The following is a 22,882-nucleotide window of genomic DNA, read 5'->3' on the forward strand; positions in this document are numbered from 1 at the left end:
CAAATTAAATTTAATGTTGATATGGCACACAGACTATCAATAAAATAAAAAATCACACCTAGTGTGAAGTGAGCGGTACTATTTATGAGATAATTTCATTAAGCATCCCGCGAAGCTTGGCCAATGTGACAACAAACTTTGAACGCTCTGTGCCAAGATGTAGGCCACGCGTCGCGTTCCGGTCAAAGCCAGATGTTGGAGCTTAGCTCCTTCCAGGAGCACCGCTCAAAAACATGCCGCCTCATGTCTGTCACCGGCCATTGCTGACCCCTGCTATAGATTAAAGGAGTAGTTCACCCCCAAAACTCCTTTATGTTCTGGGAGAATATTTGTTTTAAATGTAACCTATTTTCCCAATAATATCAGATACGAGCTGGCTTGTGAAATGACAATGTTGTAAATAATCATTGATTGATTGATTGATTGAGTATTTTATTAGACAAAAATGGAGTACAGTACAAGTAGGCCTACAGTTAAACACCCTGCCTAAAAGGAGCATCCCAAATAAGTCATTTTACGTCGGAAGTCCTTCATGGACATAACAAATAGCACAAAAAAAGGCATTTTGTACAGCTATTTTTTTTATATATATTTGGTCTACAACACGTCACAGACATTATTGACAAATTCTACAGTGATTTTAAAAATATATGGTAATTGTTCTTCATCAAGAAACCTTTGTCAACCCCTTTATTGTTTTGAAGTCCACCGGAAGTTATATGCTTATGTAGTTTGATTTGACGAGCGTGTTAAGATGAGTGTATTGACGGGCCGCTGGTCTCGTGTAGAACGGGCCAAGTTCTCACCAGTAGCTTTACATCAAACTAGAGGAGTGGGGCGTGGACACGGGCGGCAGTCTTCTTCTCAGAAGAATTTCGGGATACGGGCGGGCGATTTTTATCGGAGAAAGCCGATCCTCACTGCTTTGGCACTGGTAAGTCTTTAAACTAAGGAATTGCATCTCGTTTTTTCTTAGTATGACTTAATGTTGTTGGGATGATGATCGAGTCTGGGCGGGTGTTGGACTTGGACTATAGAATGATTTCATAAACTTTTCCTAGTTTATTTTAGGCCTCCCCAACCGGAGGGATTTAACACACAAAATGTTTATTTAGGCTACTGTGTTATTCATAGACCTATATGTTACTGTACTGTAGCCTGTAGGTCGACGTAGGCCAATGGGTTAGGATAAACGGCATTACACGTTAGATCTAGAGTAAATCAAATGCTATATTACAACTTTTTCACAGAGGATGGCCAATACAAGCCCCCCCCCCCCCCCCCCTCTCTCTCTCTCTCTCTCTCTCTCTCTCTCTCTCTCTCTCTCTCTCTCTCTTTTCTCTCACTCTCTCTCTCTCTCTCTCACACACACACACACACACACACACACACACACACACACACACACACACACACACACACACACACACACACACACACACACACACACACACACACACACACACACACACACACACACACACACTATATCAACCTACTACTTAGCCAGATTGTATTTTCCTCCATTTCCATTAAGAAGCCCAACAGAGCCTAGCAGCCAAGGGAGGCAATTTATGTAAAATCTTCTGAGATAGCTTTCCTCTGCTTTAAGTGGTCTAATTACTCATGTATAACACATTATCTTTTATCTCTTCAGGCTGCTTGCCCCTGATCTCAAGAGAGGGAGGTGGAGAAGGGGGAGAGAGAGAGGGAGTCCAAAAGGAAAGCCATAAGGGAAAACATACCACCATGGATGACATCTTCACACAGTGCAGAGAGGGAAACTCTGTGGCTGTTCGTCTGTGGCTGGATAACACAGAAAATGACCTCAACTTGGGGTGAGCATTATTACGCCTGTCACAATTATTACATAAATCACCTGATTGGAAGATCTTTCCTGCGGACGCTTTTGCTCACGAAGCCTGAAAAGCCAAACGGAAATGTATTTCTGTGTGCAATGCCAAAAACACAATTATTTGTATGACAATTAAAATGATCGTGACTGCCCTAGTGAGTGTAACACACACACACACACACACACACACACACACACACACACACACACACACACACACACACACACACACACACACACACACACGTCATGCATACTCCATCATGAGATAACTGTCTGTAAGGGAGAGGATGTTGAGATTTATAGCTACCAAAGCAATGAACATGATGAGCACCGATTTTAATTATTATTTGCTGACACCATACTTGATAGTTTAGAAAGAAAAAATCACACCCGTGTGAACTGAGCGGTGGTTTACCCACCAACCCCCCCCCTCCCCCCCCCCCCCCTGTGTGTGTGTGTGTGTGTGAGAACAACAGCGCCCCTCCCTTAACATGTGTGGTCAGAAAAGGTACTGCAGGCTTGAGGCTACATACACGGACGGACGGCCGGACGCATACACACACGGCCACGTATAGGAGACGGTGTGACCACCGCTCAAAAAGAAACATTGGCCAATACAGAGGTTTGCTTTTTGTTTCCTTCGTATAATATAACAACTAAACATGACAGCTTTTCCATGACAAAAATCGCAATGTGGCTCCACATGGGAATGGCATGGCTCCTATGTGGATGTCAGCAAACTAACAGTCGTCTATGATGTATCGACATGGGCAAGGTTTCAGCTTGAGTCCCTTTGAAATCCATTATGAAATAAAAGTATGAAATATGTGGAAAAACTTCCTTGGCCTATACTGGCAGTGTGCAAAGACATTTGGCACAGATTCGTCCAGTGCTTTGCGTGATTAGCTCCCGGCGAACAGACTCACACTTCCAAATAGATAGACGAAATGCTAGCCTCCCACTGAGCAATTCCACGCCAAGAAAAATCATAAGAAAACTCGATGAATAGAATAGAATAGGATAGACTTTCTGGCCAGTGCACAGTAGGAATTCTTGGAGCACAGCTCCCAGGGTCAGCATTTAAAAGACAGAGAAAACATACATCCTACATACAAATGTGTTTTGAAACCCCTTCCCATGACAGGTTGACTTTTAATTGGAAAATATTTTCGGTGCACAGCCCCACACGCAACGAAGCCCGTCAAGACTGTTAAGTGTGAAAGTGTACTTTTAACAGCTATGGCAATACGTACAGTGCAACCCATTATAGCATCAGCTATGTGGCCTCCTGGCCGTAAGGACCAATTGGTATTGTGTTAAGCGTGCAAATTTTATGGATGGTAGACCAAGACACTTTGCTTTTGTGGAGCATTACTGAACTGACTTCAGAGCACAGCCAAGTCTACAGAGTTAGTTTATAGCATAAACTAACAGCGAGGAGTTTGAGAGAGAGAGAGAGAGAGAGAGAGAGAGAGAGAGAGAGAGAGAAAGAGTGAGAGCGAGAGAGAGACTGATGATTTGCTGTGTCGTACCACATTTGGTATGGTGGTTAAATAGTGTGTGTGTGTGCGTGTGCTTGCGTGCGTGCGTGTGCTTGCGTGCATGTGCGCGCGTGTGTGTGCGTGGTTGAGAGGGATCCCTGGCGGAGTAGTGGAGGTGGAATAGTTTCCATATTGTGCACACGGGTCCCTGGATCCCCACATTCTGCTGTACGTTACGTCACCAGACATTACTCGGCTCCCCACTCTTTTTCTCTCCATCTCTCTGCTCTGATGATGTCATTGCCATAAATAGCAGACTGAGGATCTGTTCATGCATGGGGAGAACGGTGGGGGTGAAGGGATAGGGTAGGGTAGGGGTGAGGGAAAGAAGGGAAGGAATGGGGGAGTAATACAGGACAGGAGGATTGTCAGGCAAAACTAAACTAATTAATGACAAAAGTGAATTAGACTTCTATCCCCTCCACTGCCAGAGACAGCACAGGAAAAAACCCAAAAGACACATTATCGTTGTCAGTTTTCCAAACCCACAGATGACTGAATTGTCTCTCTGTGTGCTGCAGTTATCTCGGTTGAGATCACAGACCAAACAACCTCCCTAAGAAAGTTCAGCTTCCGAGAAAAAAGTTAAAGCGAAGCAAATCCGAAGCCCTGGGTTGTCTCATTCTTGAGCCAGGCCATATATGAGCAGTTTGTCGGGCGTTGTGTTACGTCCAGGCCCACGCAGCTCCCTGGCCAACTGTGTAGTGGCCAAGACCATTTCCTCTCTCTCTCTCTCTCTCTCTCTCTCTCTCTCTCTCTCTCTCTCTCTCTCTGCAGCACCGTCCATACAGGGCAGGGTTGGGCCCGCTGTCAGCTAGCTAGCTAGAGAGCGCTCTCATAAACATAATGAGAGATCAGTCATCGCGCCTCGGGGAAGGGGTTGAGGTTTTTCTTTTTCTTTGTTGGTTGATTTTGCTGCAACTTTTGTTGTGGTTCTTTGAAGAGCCTCCACAAAGAGGGTTAGGGAGAATTAAACCGTTTCCCCCCCATTTAGAGGGGATAAACATAACGTGTTGATGATGGCATAAAGTAATGAGGTTTAGGTTGTGGTTGTGATGCTCTCTGCCTTGCTGTACTGTTTTTAGCGTAAAGTCTTGGAATTCAAGACTTTGAGACCACGAAGACAAACATGAATGCCATTCCGGAACTCCCCCTGGAGCCAAGGGCCTTTGTCTGTGCGTGTGTGCGTGTGTGCGTATGTGTGTTTGTGTCTGTGTGTGTGTGTGTGTGTGTGTGTGTGTGTGTGTGTGTGTGTGTGTGTGTGTGTGTGTGTGTGTGTGTGTTTGTGTGAGTGCATGTGTGTGTGTGTGTGTGTGTGTGTGTGTGTGTGTGTGTGTGTGTGTGTGTGTGTGTGTGTGTGTGTGTGTGTGTGTGTGTGTGTGTGTGTGTGTGCGTGCGTGCGTAAGAGAGGGAGATTCAGACAGAGGGAGAGAATGTATAGCCTGCCAAGGATTCCACTGTGTACTTTCCTCTCTGTCATTCCTGAGTTTTCTCCCCCCCTCTCCTCTCCTGTCTGTTTATAGCACATGCGGTCGGTCAGAGAGGCAGAACTGGCTGTTCAGATGCCTGACTGGGCAGGGAATTTTACTACAGTGTGAAGAACCAAATGATATATTTCCCTGTTGTATTATTAGACGCATACAGGCTAATATAGAGGCATAGTGACAAATGAGGCTGAGAATTCTGCTTAACTCTCCCTGGTGTTTTATTGTCAAACATTGTGGGCAGTCTGTGGCTTGACAGTGGATTGTGAGAAACACCAGCAGCTGTCAGGAAAAAGCTGTCAAGCAAAGGGGGGAAGTCACACATAAGTGGTGGCTTGGTCCACGCAAGAATGGGCCAGTGCATCATGAACTGTGTGTGTGTGTGTGTGTGTGTGTGTGTGTGTGTGTGTGTGTGTGTGTGTGTGTGTGTGTGTGTGTGTGTGTGTGTGTGTGTGTGTGTGTGTGTGTGTGCGCGCGCACGCGTGCGAGTGTGCACTCACAAACACTGTATGTGTATTGTGTGATTGTGTGTGCATACGTTACAAATATGCATTTAAAGTGTGTGTTTGTGAGTGGCGTACACAAAATCAACAGAAGTGCCTGTCTTTTCACCGAGCTATGCAACTCCGGGTCAGATGGAAATAGGTGGCCGGGGGTAGGATAAGGAGGAACTATGCACTTATGTCTAAATAAAGATGGCTAGCTAGGTAGGGAGGTAGGGAGGGAGGGAGGGTGGGAGGTGCATGGGAGGTCCATGTGAGCGGGAACACTACCCAGATAGTATTTTGTAATTTGATCTGCTCTAGGATGTAAAGCGATGCCGAAAGCAGAGGGTCTCTCTGTTCTCCGACGTCAGAGTGAGACAGCCCACCCCAGCGTGTACACAGGGGCGTCACAAGGGGGGGAGTTACTAGGGCCCACAGTTTATACTTTAGCTATTGAAAAATAGCAGATATACAAGCTCACAGCGCGGCACAGAGAGCCTCGCTGCGAGCTTGTAGATCTGCTATTTTTGAAAAGTCGTAAAAATGTGTGCAAATCTTTGAATATATGTATTTTTTAAGCGAACATTTGTAACTAAAATTTTGCTTCTGGGGGGGTCCCTGGAACTAAATATTTTGAGATGGGGGTCTGTGGCCAAATACATAGTCTATCATTTTGGGGGTCCTTCTCATGAAAAGGTTTGAGCACCACTGACATAGAAACATAGGTTTTTCAAAAAACCCTTAGAAGGATTTGAAATATTCAAAGACTTTTCAAAATTATTAAAAAAAAAATAGCAGATCTACAAGCTCGCTGTGAGCTTGTATATTTGCTATTTTTCAATAGTTAAAATGCCCAGGGCCCCTGTCAGAGTGAGACAGCCCACCCCAGCGTGTACACTTTGCGTGGGTGGAGGGAGGGGGGGGGGGGGGCTTCTATCTTGTTTTCACCTCAACTGATGTTTCTTGCCCTCCCCTCATCGTACGGCATTCCTAACATTCCATTACCTTTTATGTGTTGCGACCCAAGATTTTAACAAAGACCAGCTTGTGGGCTTAAGTTGATTTTGCGCTTAAGCTGGTCTCTCTCTCTCTCTCTCTCTCTCTCTCTCTCTCTCTCTCTCTCTCTCCCCTTCACTCTGTCTCTCTGTCCTTCTGTCTTCCCTCATCTGTCTCTGTCTGTCTGTCTGTCTGTCTGTCTGTCTGTCTGTCTGTCTGTCTGTCTGTCTGGAAGAGTGTCTGTCTTCCAATCTTTCTTTCCCTCTCTCTCTCTCTCTCTCTCTCTCTCTCTCTCTCTCTCTCTCTCTCTCTCTCTCTTTCCTAATCTACTGTAACTCTCTCCCTCTCTCTTACTTCATCTCTTTGTCTAAACCACAATGGAAATTGTCGCAGACTTTATTGTCTTTTTTATCCTTGACATTTCCATGAGAGGCATGCAACATGTATTGCTTTCCCCCTTTTAATCATAACTTCTAATAAATCAAATCTCTCTCCCTCCCTCCCTCTCCCCATCTTTTTCTGTTTTTCTCTCTATGCAACTCCCTCACTTGCTGCTGTAGAGATGACCATGGCTTCAGTCCTCTCCATTGGGCGTGCAGGGAGGGCAGGAGTGGAGTTGTTGACATGCTCATCATGAGAGGAGCTCGTATTAATGTGATGAACAGGGGCGATGATACCCCTCTACACCTCGCTGCCAGCCACGGACACAGAGACATAGTGGCTAAGGTATGCACGCGCATATACCGGTACACACATGCCTGCACGCACGCACACACACACACACGCACGCACACTCAGAGATGTAGTGGAGTAGAAGTAAAAGTATTGAAGTACTCCAGTAAAGTAAACATACCTAAAAATTGAGTAATTGTACTTAGTTACTTTACACCTGGCTCTGACACACGCACACACACACACACACACACACACACACACACACACACACACACACACACACACACACACACACACACACACACACACACACACAGACACAGACACAGGTGCACACTCCAGGGGGCCCTTCCATAGACTATAAATACACCCAGACCTCTGTGAAGGAGGATTCTTTTTTACTGCGACACTTTCCTTGTGATATTAACTATTTTAACACTTTGTCTTCCATGTGCTGATTGTCAGCTGATTCAGTGTAAAGCAGACCCCAACACGGTTAACGAACACGGAAACACGCCACTTCACTATGCCTGCTTCTGGGGACAGGACCAAGTGGCAGAGGTGACGCACGCGCGCGCACGCACACACACACACACACACACACACACACACACACACACACACACACACACACACACACACACACCACAACAACAAGGCCTCTGGTTTCTCATTCACGATCTGTTGGCTGAAACGGCCCTCTGCTGGAGAGAAGAATTTTGTCACACTTAACAGGGGAATAAACCCTTTTGCAAATCCCGCCCCATTCTGCCCTGTTACTATGATGGGACATTAACCCTGGGCAGATTGTTTTTATAGTGGAAGTGGATGGGATTTTTTTTTCCCTTCATAGCCTCATTACAGCTATATAAAGTACCAAAGGAAAAACACCTAGGTGATATTAATAAAAAGGGAAGACAAAGGTACAGTAGTTACATTGCAAAACAGGGGGTTTACCCGAAAATATATGTTTTAATTTGTTTAATCCCAGTGGGACAGAATCCTCTTTGCAGATTCTTTTATAGTGGTAGTGGATGGGATTTTTTTTCCCTTCATAGCCTCATTACAGCTATATAAAGTACCACAAAAAACACATCTACGTGATATTAATAAAAAGGGAAGAAAAAGGTACAGTAATTACATAGCAAAACAGTAGTTTTCCCCCGAAAAATAAATGTTTTAATTAGTTTAATCCTCTGGATCAGAGATAGAAAGAGAAGCGCATTGCATCTTGGGTACTAGGAAGAGGACAGAGAGAATGTTTCTCCTCACATAATAGGCTGGCTTTTCGTAATTCTGCCCATTTAAATTATATGTACCCAATCGTGACTCTTAGACCATTGATAAGGTACATGTGAACTAGTTTGTTGAAGCTTATTCGTTATGATGAGCGAGATCGCTTGACGCTTGCCGTCGCTATCACCGTACCGGCCGATCTCCGTGTCGCGCACTGCGGACAGTTGTTGAAAAAGCCACATTCAATATTCTCCACTGCACAAACTCCACCCCCGATAGCAAAAAGTGAATGTTTTTTTCTGGTTGGCCAGTCAGGGAGTCTCAGGGACCAATCAGAAGGCTGACAAACGGTCTATTAATGATTGTTCCCAATAACAATAACTACTACATGAACTATACTTAGTTGAAATGAGTGTTGTTGTTGTTTTGTTTTTTTTTGTTTAGTTTTTTAAGGTTATTTTCAGATATTTCTGCTTGGTTTCGATAGGACAATGGAGAGACAGAAGGGGGGAGGAGAGTGTCATGTCTCACAGGTTTAGAGCCAGGATTTATTTAAGACAGTTGGTTTGACCACTTTCTCATTAAGCTCGACACAAGCAGTTCTGAAAACAAAACAAACACTGAGTTAGTGATTTATTGCTTCTCTCGCTTCTCTGTTTCACAAAACAAGGCAAGTACTGTCTGAGAGCCCTAGCACTAGAAGCCCCTAGTTGCTGTGCTGCTCCTGTTTTTGGCCAAAGGCAATCTGCCTGTTAGATCATGAGATATTCTGTTTGCTAAAGTGACACTTTTGGCCTGTGGATGGCGCTAGAGGACAGATCATGGCATCACTAAAATTGTTGAGCAAGTCCCATGGCACTCCACTGCACGCATTAGATTTTGAGATAACCTGTGTGTAAGTGTACATTTTGGCCCACTAGAGTAAAAGCCATACACGTAGGATTGGCAAAACCAATAGGGGCCATTTCATTTGTCTTAAGTTCAAGATAATATCTTGTTTGAGATTGAAGTGTTGGATGCACTGACCAAAGTTGTTGCATGCACCAGGGCAGGAATTTCAGGGAGGCCATGAAGGACACGGCCGTCGTTGCCCCTCAGCTTGGCCTTGTGCCCCTCAAAACGATGACATGCCCTGAGGCCCCAGTGGCCTTAATGCCCCAGCTGACTGTAACACTTTCTCCTCTGTCTCTTTCTTGTCAACATGTAGACACCAAAGTATCTTTCTTTCCAGTGTCCTTTGTTGACATTCTGAATCCTAGAACCAATCCATTAACTTTGACATTAACTCACCGTTGCTTCCGGACATCACCATGGCAGGACGTGTTTTTCGCTCACGCTCCGGAACCAAAACACCAAAGGCTTGGTTCATCCCACATTTTCTCCTATTTCTACTATGGATCACGGATTTATGCTATAAATCACCACAGATCCTAACACCAATGGAATACGAGAATCTTTTATGGGAAATGGACAAAACGGACGAAAAACACAGTGAGTTATATCTTCTTGCCAAAACGGTAGCTAAGCACCCGAGCTTTGGATCTCATGTTATTCAATCTTTGCTGGCTGCTAACCGGAACAAAAGGGACAAACCCCTGAATGGTTGTATGAGTCGATCTTTGATCTTCTTATTATTACTGCAATCAGGAGATTTAGAATTGAATCCAGGGCCTGTAACTACCAGACAGATGACCCGAAGACTAGCTGCTCTCGCTACTGCAGCTGGATTGACGACGGCAGATCCTTCTTTGTCTGTGATCAGCGAAGCTAACGATGCTAACTTAGCTAGCTCCTCACTGATGAATCCTGAGGGACTAACAACGGGCTACTCCAGATGTCCTGACCAGCCGACCTCCGACGATCACACGGCAGTCGCCTCCGCGGACTCACGGATCGTCGAAGGACCCCCTGGCTCACGGACCCCCGGTGAACCCTCGGCGATCGCCCCCGCATGACTAGCTCAGCACGAGACCAGCATCATCAACGCTAGTCACACAACACCGGACCCCGGCGGCCCCACCGACCCACCCGACCTGCAGACGCACCCGGCGGACCCCTTCATGGACCCGGTGGACCCCCTCATGGACCCAGCACCCCAGAACAGAGTCTACATTAACTCTGCTCCACGCTGGCTAACGGAGAAGGCCAGAGCGCTGTTTTCAACATGGGTTAAATCGGTGACCACGGGCCCTCACCACCCCATCCCCCAACTTTTCATGGAGACCCCTTTGTCCCTTTGTCCCCCTCTGAAGCCCCCAGAGACTGCAACCAACCCCCCCTCCCCCACCGACGCCGTTGCGAACACTTCCATAGACCTCGCCATGGACTTTGCCAGCCGCTTTGTGAAAAGAGGTATTCATATTATGCACTTAAACATTAACAGTTTGTTTGCTAAATTTGAACAAATCAAGCATATGGTTCACGAAGGTAAGGTCCATTTTCTAACCTTCTCAGAGACCAAACTTGATGACTCTATCACTGACTCTCAGATCGAAATTGACAACTACTCGGTCATCCGAAATGATAGAAACAGATTTGGTGGTGGTGTATGCATGTATGTTCATAACTGTATTAAGTATATCCCCCGCCCTGACCTACAACACAGCTCTTTAGAAACTGTATGGGTGGAAGTGATTCTTAAGAAAGCTAAAAACATACTAATCGGTGCCATCTATAGACCGCCCGACCAAAATGATTTCTATGAGTTACTGGAGGAGAGCCTTGCACCGGTGGACAATGTTGAAAAATACATTATTGGCGATTGGAACACAGACATGCTTCGTAAAGAAGCTCCTCTATTCAAAAAGTTCAATAAGCTATGTAATCAACAGGGTTTCACTCAGCTCATCACCAAGCCAACTAGGGTTACAGATAACTCTCAAACCACCATAGATCTCATTGTAACCACAGACAAATCTAAAGTCTCTGCGAGTGGGACTATTGAATGTGGTGGTCTAAGCGACCATGATATCATTTACTGCACCCGCAAAATACATAAGTCCAAAGCTGACGGCCACAAAACAGTTGAAGCTAGAAACCTCAAAACCTACTCTAGCGAAGCCTTTAACCACAAACTGGAGAAATCTGACTGGTCCCCAGTACTAGCTAGCACTCAGGTCGATGAAGCCTGGCTAGGCTTTAAATCCATTTTCAACACTACCCTAGACGAAGTGGCTCCTTTGCGTAGGGTCAGGGTTAAAGCCCGCTCACAGCCATGGTGGAATTCGGAAATCTGTGAATCAATGAAACTCAGAGACAAAAAATTCTCTGAGAAACGCAAATATAATCACAAACTCAAAAAAGGCCCCAATAAACACCTTAAAGCCAAATTAGAAATAGTCAGTTTAGAGGCTAATAAACTGAGAAATCGGACAACCTCCTTAATCCTTTCTGCCAAAAAAAACTACTTGGATGAGAAAGTTGAGGAAAACATCCACAAACCACGAGACCTATGGAAGCTATTTAAAACCCAGCTAGGCTGTGGTGCTAAACTCAGATCCATAGCCAGCAACATATCCATCCAAACTCCCATAACCCTCCTCACGGATAGTCTTGATGTAGCCAAAAATCTCAACATCTACTTCACCTCCATGGCCAAAAATCTGGTCAATAAACTGCCCGCTCCATCTGGGCTGTTTGGTGTTAGGCACATCTTGAAATTCTACAGGAACCTTGGGGTATGCAAAGACAACTTTAAACTTACCACGGTGTCAACTGATGAAGTGTTTAAAAAACTGCGCACCCTACCTCAATTCAAGGCCGCTGGCCATGATAAAATTGCCCCCAAATTTCTCATAGACTCAGCTGCCACCATTGCCCCAATCATTACCCATATTATTAATCTATCTATCAAGCAGGGTTATGTCCCCCAGGACTTCAAATTAGCCAAGGTAACCCCCCTGCACAAAAAAGGCAGTAAACTTGACCCTGGCAACTACAGGCCAATCTCAATCCTTAGTTCCATCTCTAAGGTAATGGAAAAAATTGTCTATGAACAGGTGGCTAGATATCTTGAAGAGAATAAACTGATCTACGAGTTCCAGTCTGGCTTCAGAGAGTCCCATTCCACAGATACATGCCTCATCTATTTGAATGATTACATCAAACGTGAAATTCACGATGGCAAATATTGTGGCATGGTCATGCTGGACCTCCAGAAGGCATTTGACACCGTCGATCATTCTATTCTGATCGAAAAACTCAAAGCTATTGGTCTTGATAGCACAGCAGTGAGATGGATGCACTCTTACTTGGTGGGGAGGGAACAGATGGTGGAAGTCAACGGAACCCTGTCCCCCCCCCTCCCAGTAAACTGTGGAGTACCTCAAGGGAGTATACTAGGACCACTGTTGTTCTTAATATACGTAAACGACATGTCATCTGCTTGTGACTGCAATCTGTTTCTGTTCGCGGATGACTCGGCTCTCCTAGTCTCAGGCAGAGACATTTTGCAGGTTGAAAAGGCCCTTAACTGTGAACTTAACAAGATCTGCACCTGGCTCAATGACAACAGACTCTCAATTCACCTAGGCAAAACTGAATGTATCCTCTTTGGATCTAGTCAGAAACTTAGCCTAGTTGAGAACTTCACAATTAAAGTAGGTGACACTGTGATAGAAAGAAAAAACCACATCTGCTACCTGGGTTGCATCCTGGAGGCTAACCTATCCAGTGAAAAAATGACCACCAAGGTAATCAATAAAGTCAATCAACGAATTCGCTTCTTGCAAAGAGTTGCCCCACTGATCAATATTAAATCCCGAAAGACACTAGGAGGTGCTCTTATTGGGCCCCTCATTGATTACGGAGTCCTTGTCTGGTATCGCGACGCCCCAGCTGCCTTAAAGCTAAAGCTCCAAACAGCCCAAAACAAACTAATTAGGGTTGTGCTTGGTCTCCCTCCTCTGACCCACCTTACCGAGCATCACCACGAAAGCGTGGGGTGGCTCAAAGTAGCTGACAGAGTACAGCATCTTGCAATGGGCCTGGTGTACAAGATACACTACACCTCCAAGATTCCCATGTACCTGACAAACTACTTCTTAAAGGTCAAGGATGTTCACGATCATAACACCAGAGGCAGCTCCACTAATCATCATCAGCGTAGATTTAACACTAAACAAGGCGCTAACTCGTTCTCCTGCTATACCATCAACATGTGGAACGCCCTTCCACAAGCCCTAAAGGAGAGCAAATCCCTAGCCTCCTTCAAAATTGGTATGAAAAGTCACCTTCAGACAGCAGCTACCCGTGACTTGTAAATAGACTAAGCCCCCATGCTCCCCCCCCCCTTTTTCTTTGTATTCTGCCTTTTGTATTTGATGTTATGCTTTTGAAACTGATATTATCCTAGATAAAGTACTATGTTCTATCCGTCTGTCTTTCAATGTTATATGAGATACTTAAAGTGTGGTTCCTGTGGAAATAAGCCTCGGCTTTCTAGGATCTCCTTTTAGTTGACCTTGTACCAGTGATTTGTACTGTCATGAAACTGTACTTTTTTCTATTGCAAACTTCTAATAAATTCTTCAATCAATCAATCAATCAATAGGTGTAGGGCTGACTGAGCATGGATCTGATTGTAAATACAAATTTATTTCACTGCAGATTAAATGTAAAATCATCCTGATGGCCTTCATGCCCTGGAATTTAACCTTTTTGCCCTTAAAAAACATCAAAAGCCAAGTTGCCTTGCCCCTAAAATGAAGAAATTCCAGGCCTGGCATGCACTGACCGGAGTGACCGCCATCACCATCCTTAGAGCCCTGCCTGCAGCTCGTGGGGCTAAATTGTAAATTCCGGCACACATTCAAGTTCATCTCTGCACTGATTGATTTACTTTATGTACCATAGGTCGGCGTCTCATTCCCAAGGACCTTTCTCAAGAAGACGACTTGTCTAGACTAAAAAGGTCCTTGAGATGGAATGCCCCCCTAAATAAATTAATCGATGCACAGTTGATCGTACGTGCAGGAATTCACTTTCGTCACTGGGATCTCTAGGGGATTGATTCCTGCAACATAGAGGATATATATATATATATATATATGGATATATATATATATATATGGCGTAACGGCATGGATTTCTACACAGTGAGGGCAATTCTTTCAACATAAGTTACCGCATGGAAAGAGGGTGTTTGCATTTCTTTCAGCTTAGTGAAAACGGCATTCATGGTCTGGACTGAAGAGGGCACTTTTTACAGACTGTTAAAAGGGCAGGGGCTCAAGCTCCCTTTCATGTGCACGTGCCTGTTCTCCCCCATAGGACCTGGTGGCCAGCGGAGCACAGGTGTGCATATGTAACCGGTATGGACAGACACCCCTGGACAAGGCCAAGGACCACCTACAACAGCTCTTGCAAGGTCAGAGGTCATCTCAGGGTCATCCCAGGAGATATTTCTATCATCTGACCATTTTTGCACATCACACAAGGGTTCCTATGCTCTCAGTACTTATAGTTATTTGGTCGCATGCTTTTCTTTCTGATCTCTTTTTGTTTTTACCTTGTACCTTGGATTAAAGCGCTTCTCCGCATTTACAGTGGATGTTTTTGTACTTGGTTATTCATTTCCTCACACAGCCTAATTGTATTGCTGCTCTCTCTTAAAGGTGATACACCATGCATTTAAAAAGTATTTATGTCATATTGTTTATGTCCCAAAAACGTTTTTTCAAAAGGTTTGAGGCTAAATTACCACTCCTGAATAGAGAGCCATTTTCAGCTGCAGTACCACCTTTGGCCTGAACTGCCCCCCCCCCCTTCCCCCCCTTCGCCTTTCCAAAACCAAACCAGCGAAAGACACAATGGTCAGAAATGGGACTTTGTGAGGATAGAAGGTGCTAGTGGGACCCCCAAAAAAGGTTTTAAAATAGGAAAAGTTTCATGGTGTATTACCTTTAATGACTTCCGTTCATCCCACTGTTCTTAGAAAAGGCAGAGAAACAGGGTCTGAGTCTGACCAAAGTCCCCTACAAGGAGACCTTCTGGAAGGGCACCATGCGAACGCGGCCCCGTGAGTAGCATGCTCTTTCATTTAACACAATCATTCATGGACAAAGTCAATATCTGTGATCGACCAACGTTGTTATCCCTCTCATCAGGTAACGGCACTCTGAACAAGCAGGCCGGCATCGACTACAAGCAGTTGTCGCTGCTGGCCAAGATAAATGAGAACCAGTCTGGAGAGGTCAGTTCCCTCCTGTCTGTTTTTGCTCAGCTTCGACTGGTTATATCATTTACACCAGGGGTCTTCAACGTTTTCAGGCCAAGGACCCCTTAGTTGAGAGAGAGATGAAGCAGGGACCCCCACAACCTGTTCATAGATTCGATATAGTTTCATTGTTTGACAGCACAATCATCAGTGTATTTTAGATTCATGTAAATTTGTGTTTTCAGATATTTAACCACTTGAACTGTCAATACTTAATAAACTTGATCTTTCACTCTGTACTTAGTCTGCTCTTTTTCCCCTCTACACAAAAGCTCTTTGCCAAAAATAGCCGATCTACAAGCTCACAATGCCTCGCGCTGCGAGGCATTGTGAGCTAAAGTTCTCAGAATATGGACGGTAGGGTTCAAGTGGTTAATATAAAAAAAGGTTCGATTTGGAGGACCCACTGTAGTCCAGGACCCCTAGGGGGTCCCGGGCCTCCTGTTGAAGACCCCTGATTTACACCATGATAAAACCTAGAAGTAAACAAGATAAACCACAACGATAAAATGTAAAACTAAAAACTAAAGACCATATAAATACAAATTTAAGTAATTCTCTATTTATTTCTCCCTCTCTCTCTCTCTCTCTCTCTCTCTCTCTTTCTTTCTCTCTCTCTCTCTCTCTCTCTCTCTCTCTCTCTCTGAGTAGCTATGGCAGGGTCGCTGGCAGGGGGATGAGATCGTGGTGAAGGTGCTGCAGGTGAGAGACTGGACCACGAGGAAGAGCAGAGACTTTAACGAGGAACATCCCAAACTCAGGTAACGTTACACACCAATCAGCTTAACTGCTGGCACAGTGGCACTTGAGATTGGTCAATTCTTCTTGGCTTGTGTTGTGTGGACAAGAGCGCCACAGTTTGTTATCCCAGAAAGTGAGATCACAATAGGTTACAATTAGGTGTTCATGTGGTTAACATAAGCCTAAGAGAGTTCCACATTGTTTTCTGTTAAATACAAGGTGGCCTTTAAAATCAAAACTGTGAAAGTTAGAAAAAAGAAAAGAAAAAATCACAACTGTGAATTTCTGCCATTACTTTTCTTAACTTCAAGAAATATTTTAAAGTATGTTGATGTGGAGATTATCTTGCTACATTTGTTTGCTTTTTTCCAAAAACCCAATGCAAAAGTTCCATTGTTAATCTGCAATGGCAACCCATACATTTATGTAGCACAAAATAAACATTAGCACAATGTTGGCAGTGGATCACACAAATGCATGGTGCATGGCCTCAGTTTGTTTGGAATTCACATGTAGCAGAGGCAATGGTCCCTGACCAGGGGTCATCAACATGCCCGTATATGGATGTGTCCATGGTAAGACCGTCCGTGGTCATGAGTAAGTGATAAAGCAGATGAAGCCTCTTCCCCAATTCCGTTTCGTCTTTACAGTCTGGCAAATGTATCCTAATATAAATCGAAATCATCTAAGCATACGTATATAACTTGCTGCTTAGCAGAAATGTAAATAAAAAAGTAAATATTTTAAATTATTATATTTTAAATATTTTCGTGAACGGAAATGCCAGCTTCCTTACTCGGATTTCGGGACGTGTAGTTCCAGACTCTATAGCATTCGGAGAATGTGTAATAGTTGTCTGGCTACGCAAGACTATTTGTGGACAAACCACAAATCATTTGACTATACATTTCCAGCAGACAGAGAACTGAGAAAAATAAATAAACTAAGGAACTGACATTTCAACCATTTTTACCATTTAAACATATCAAGTCAACTTATTCTCTTTGCATTATTTTATTTAGTGGTCTATAATAAGATTAAGTGGCAGTGGCTAAATATATAGATTGTGTACACACTACACTACACACTACACTACATTCCAAGTAATTTAGGAGTAGTCATTCATTGTAGGTCACAGATGAGATTAGTATGTGAACGGTCACAGCTTGTCCATATGTGTGTATCTCTGTCTATAACGCCTGACACTGTGGTTCTATGGGTTTGTTGCTCTGACATCATTCTCTGACGTCACTGTGATGTCAGGGGAACCACTTTTAACAGAATGGGTTTGGCGCTTTGTCTTTACTGTGATGTCACACTAACAGAAACCCTTTTATGCCCATATATGGAGTTCCCTGATGTCATCAATATTAAGCCCATATCTAACAGGACTTCATATGGGAATGCCCATATATGGAGGCCACATCGGCCACATACCACACTAACGGCTGGTTCTACAGACAGGGATCTCCATGTATGGGCATAAAAGGGTATGATGTCAGATGTCATAGACATCATAGGACTTTCACATAACTGAGTAAGCATGTTTGGGCTCTCAGAGCATATCTCCATATACAGTACATGGATCTCCATATATGGGTACCAGGGGTCTCCATATATGGGTAACTGGTCCGATATACATCACCTGCCAGATGGCCAAGAATTTACCCTTTAGTGCGAGGTTGCATGTCGCCCTGAGGGGTCTTACTAGTTTTGTATGTCTGTGACAAAAATATATTATATAAAGATATTGATGGAAATGTCCATCACAATCTAGCATGGCGATGACCCCTGTTCCTGACACAAGGGAGCAAGCATAAATGTAATCTCAACAATTAGTTAAACAAACAATCTAAACTTTGAAGATGGTAGTTTCATTTAACATCCATCAAATGCAAAAAGCAGATGAAGCTCCCAGGCACTACAAAGTCAATTTAATTATTCATTCCAAGGTCTCTTTCCATATCCTTCTCTCCATTCTCTAGGATCTTTTCTCACCCCAATGTTCTACCTGTACTGGGGGCCTGTCAGTCTCCTCCCTCACCTCACCCCATCATCATTAGCCACTACATGCCGTACGGTTCCCTTCACAGCATACTGCACCAGGGCACTAGTGAGTACCTTTTGTGTGTGTGTGTGTGTGTGTGTGTGTGTGTGTGTGTGTGTGTGTGTGTGTGTGTGTGTGTGTGTGGGGGGGGGGGGGGGGGGGGGGGGGGGGGGGGGTGTGCGTGCGTGCAGGCGCGTGCGTGTGCAGGCGCACGCATGCTATTGCTTAATTACTAAGCTACTAAACTAAATTGCGCTCTTGAAGTTAGAGAGCTAGACTTGACAAACAACCCTATCTCAACTCCATCTGTCATTCTCTTCTCTCCTCTCCTCTCCTCTCACAGCTTTGGTGGTTGATCAGACTCAAGCCGTAAGGTTTGCGTTGGACATTGCCAGTGGCATGGCTTTCCTCCATACTCTAGAACCAATGGTTTCACGACTGTTCCTCAACAGCAAGCATATCATGGTAAGACTCAATCCTCACAGCTTCTGGGGCCTCACAATTAGCAGAGATTATAATTATTATTATAGATTTTCATTTCTTCTCTCTCTCTCTTTACATAACATACCACAAATCAAATGCTGTAAATCTAATGTTCACTTTTTACATTGAAGAATACATAAAGATTATTACAAATTACCACATTACATACAATACATAATTTAGTGCAATTATGTGTTAAGCTGTTTAACTTCCACCCTAACTAAACTAACAGTGTTCCTCTGCTGTCTTAATTCACTCTTGAATTAAGTCTGTGGTATTATCTCACTATTATCTCACTATTATCTCACCATGTGATATTAGATGCGTTTCAAAGACATATTTAATTCTATTTTACTTGTATCTCAATCTTTAATTTTTCTCATAATGGCCCATTATTCATGCTCAGATTGATGAAGACATGACCGCCAGGATAAGCATGGCGGATGCAAAGTTCTCCTTCCAGTGTCCTGGTCGTATGTACTGTCCTGCATGGATGGCTCCTGAAGGTAATCCCTCCTCTTCATCACCTCCCTCCATCCCTCCCTGAACTAAGGCTACCCGCTCGCATTCAAGATCTAATTTTGCCATCTCCAGTGTTTCTCAAACTTTCACATTCCAAGGTCTCCCCTTAACTCTGACAGTGGTTCCATTTGTACACTGTCAGAGTTACAGACTTGTAAGGAACACTTCTGAGATCCACTGGCCATCTCCATTAAGTCACAATAGTCAAATAGCAGGTCACACAAAATGACCTCATCTCAAGTTGATCTTATTCCTCTCTGACCCTTTGAGAAAGCTGCATGGCCCAAGTGTTGGGCCTCAACCCACTGGTTGGGAAGCTCTGCTTAAGGCTATATGAGTCAGACTCCCCTGTTGGTGAGCGAGGACCACACTGTATAATCTAGTCACACCTGTTTAGAGTAAGTTAACCTCCATTTATTGTCAGTGCTGCATGTGGTAATGGAATGAAAACAAATATACGGTGTTGTCTGCTTATGAATGGATTCAGCACTTTTGCAAGAACAAAGAGGCTTTTGTTTGAAGAACTGTGGGCATGCACCTTAAGCTGCTTAAAATGTTCTTTAGAAATTCTGCACTCAAATAGTGTGATTGAGCATAGATGGATCTTTCACACATTTCGTACACAACAATGAGTGTGTGCCGTTGCCTCTGCAGGGGTAACTATGGGTTATGTTCTTCACAAATATTTTCTCAAAGAACACTGGCGCATGTTGTGGGAAGGAAGAGTGTTTCTCACTCAGTTTACCCTGAATGGAATTTTGCAGATTGTTCTCCAGGGATTAAAAGCTGCAGGCTTCTGGACATACTAGAGCCCTCTTCTCTAACCTCTTGGCCAGTGTTTCTCAGCCATGACCCCAGAAGTGGGTCATGAGTTGTTCTGTCAACATTGTTGACAAAGAACCCACTTTGATAGAAGACTGTTATGTTATCTGAATGTTGCTATTGGGGCACACTTGTGGGGTCACAGAGTCAGAGCACATACCACATAAATAAGGATATAGTCCTTTTCACAGCAGACTCCAGATTGATTCTGACACGAGGCTCCCTGCTGCTTGTCATCCCCTCTCTCTCCAAACGTTTCTGTCTCTCTGTTCAGTGTCCTATCAAAATAAAACAGAAAAGAAAAGGGTAAAATCTTAAAGAAATGAAAATATTATGGTCCACTGCACTCAAGACTAGTGCATTTGACCAATAACTTCAAACTTATAACTCAGCATTTGCACAAATAATGAATAACAAAGAAACTCAAAATAGGTTTAAAAATAGTTTACTGAGGTAGGTTGACCACATAAGTTTGGTCTGATAATGTTTTGAGATGTGTTGGTCAGAGACGGGGAAGCAGTAGCGGTCCGGGCACCTAGGCTGCCGATGCAGCCTGACAGCGTGTCGCAAGTTCGACTCCCGATCCCGATGACCTTTGCTGCGTGCCACTCCCTTTCTCTCTCCCCACAATTCCTGTCCTGGCCTTGCGGTTTAGGCGCATACCACAGAGGCTCTGATGCCTGACAGCGTGACGCAGGTTTGAATCCCGATCCCGACGACCTTTGCTGCGTGTCACCCATTTCCTGTCTGTCTACTGTCCTATCAACCAGTAAGGCTCCCTAATCGGGAGATAAGCGACCGTAGGTCACTTATCTCCACAAATAGGGCAAAAATGTGTTTTGCCAAAATCTTCCTGATCCATGTTGATGACATGAGTGTAGACATACTGTGTAGGGATTTTCGTGATTTTAGGGCAAAATCTGTAGGAGCAGTGTCCAAAAATGTGTTTTGCAAGAATCGGCCTCATGGTGGCGCTAGAAGAGGGCCATGTGAGAAATGAGGGGTGGGGTCTCCGCGCCGGCAAGGCGGACGAATAGGTACCGGCCCCGGCTGTCCCGGTCGCTCCTAGCCGGAGTTACGGCATTTTATGTGAGCTGCAGTGTAGGGGGTCCTCCACTGGGGGCGCCACCACTTTTGCGTCCGTTCTGGAGCACCAGGAGTCGGTGGTCCCCGGGAATTCCCCGTGAGCAGCCCCGTTGGGGTGGTCATTTGGTCATGTTTGCGCATTTGGTCATTTTTTACATCTGGGGGTCCCCCAGGGACCTGGGGGTCCCTGGAGCTCGGGGGGTCCTTGGAGGTTGTAGTTTGGCAGCCAAGGAACGTGTGTGCAAAATGTGGCATGGATCGGGGCAACGGTTGCGGAGATATAAGCAGGGAAAAAGTGTGACGTGTGAGGTGTGACAGACAGACTGACAGACAGACGGAGGGAGTTACACTTTGTGGTGGTTTTGATAGTAAAGTGCGACCTACGGTCGCAATAAAGGCATAAAAGCCCTCTGAATACTTTTTTTTTTTAAGGAAAAAAAAATTCCAGTTGTGAACAACAAGTCCATGCCTGACCTGTGTTGTCTTTTCTCTGAGTCTCACCCTGTTCTCCTCATCACCTCATGGTTTCTTCACCCCGCAGCTCTCCAGAAAAGACCGGAGGACATCAACAGGAGGTCGGCTGACATGTGGAGCTTCTCTGTCTTACTTTGGGAGTTGGTCACCAGAGAAGTTCCCTTCGCAGATCTCTCACACATGGAGATAGGCATGAAGGTAAGTGTGTGTGTGTGTGTGTGTGTGTGTGTGTGTGTGTGTGTGTGTGTGTGTGTGTGTGTGTGTGTGCGTGCGTGCGTGCGTGCGTGCGTGCGTGCGTGTATATCACACTCAGTATATCATAGTATATCAGCCATTATAATGTATATTAGACTAAAGATTGTTAACATTTGATGCCAAAACTATATTTAAATCTCAATTTCCTCAAGTGCTCTTTTAATAGCTTCACTGTGCAAATGATGCAAAACAAGATAACCAGGATTATTGATTCCCAATCCTAATCCACCCCTCACCCCTGTTCAGGTGTCCCTAGAGGGTCTTCGGCCCACCATTCCACCGGGCATCTCCCCACACATCTGTAAGCTGATGAGGCTGTGTATGAACGAAGACCCTGCCAAGAGGCCAAAGTTTGACATGATTGTTCCCATCCTAGAGAAGATGCAGGACAAATGAACACTACTCCAGCCGTCCGTCCAGACCCAACAACAGTGTTATAATCAACAAACCACTTTTTTCTCTCTCTTTCCTTTTTACTCTCACGTCAGTCACTTGTATCTGCCACTGTAAATACCAAAAATGCCATTAAGACCACTTAAGCCACTGAACCAAAGTATCAAGGTTTATTGCTTTCCTTAATTTAAATTTGGATTTGCCATTTGGCTATTGTTGTTGTTGTTGTTGTTGTTGTTTTTTGCCATATGTTGCTCTTTCATTATGGCTGAAATGTGTTTAATATTCACTGAAATGTTGCAGCTTGCTAAACTGCTTGATATTGGCAGGAGACATTATAAACAATGATTCATAAAGAATTATTACTCCAGAGAAATGTATACAGAACAAAGTTTTGAGGAAATAACTATGCAACAAACACATGTATATGATATCTATGCAATAAAAGTTTATATTTATGACTTTCCTTGTTCTCATAAATTCTTATTTTATTGGGAATAATTTGTCCTGTCAAGCTGAGGTTAAAGTGTGCTCATAACCTGTTTTGTTTTATAGTTGCTGTCGTTTT

The 22,882-nt window shown here is 44.3% G+C and overlaps 1 protein-coding gene across 1 annotated transcript; it reads left to right on the plus strand.

Annotated features, from left to right (window-relative positions):
• Positions 1-817: 817 nt before the first annotated feature.
• On the plus strand, positions 818-22,775 carry ilk (integrin-linked kinase). Its single transcript, XM_080749105.1, has 13 exons — positions 818-934; positions 1,658-1,838; positions 6,925-7,090; positions 7,505-7,600; positions 14,546-14,642; positions 15,210-15,293; positions 15,382-15,467; positions 16,143-16,252; positions 18,218-18,345; positions 18,623-18,744; positions 19,169-19,268; positions 21,734-21,864; positions 22,168-22,775. Exons 2-13 carry the CDS (start codon positions 1,750-1,752, stop codon positions 22,315-22,317), a joined length of 1,359 nt encoding a protein of 452 aa, XP_080605231.1. The 5' UTR covers positions 818-934; positions 1,658-1,749; the 3' UTR covers positions 22,318-22,775.
• Positions 22,776-22,882: the final 107 nt, after the last annotated feature.

Source organism: Nannobrachium achirus, assembly GCF_963921795.1.
Source record: "Nannobrachium achirus genome assembly, chromosome: 19".
NCBI classification, from domain to species: domain Eukaryota; kingdom Metazoa; phylum Chordata; class Actinopteri; order Myctophiformes; family Myctophidae; genus Nannobrachium; species Nannobrachium achirus.

Excerpts from the sequence above, each read along its gene's own strand:
- ilk (XM_080749105.1), top strand. The coding sequence starts at position 1,750 with ATGGATGACATCTTCACACAGTGCAGAGAGGGAAACTCTGTGGCTGTT. Across the intron at positions 18,745-19,168 it reads TCAACAGCAAGCATATCATG|ATTGATGAAGACATGACCGC; the intron begins GTAAGACTCAAT and ends ATTCATGCTCAG. Across the intron at positions 21,865-22,167 it reads ACATGGAGATAGGCATGAAG|GTGTCCCTAGAGGGTCTTCG; the intron begins GTAAGTGTGTGT and ends ACCCCTGTTCAG.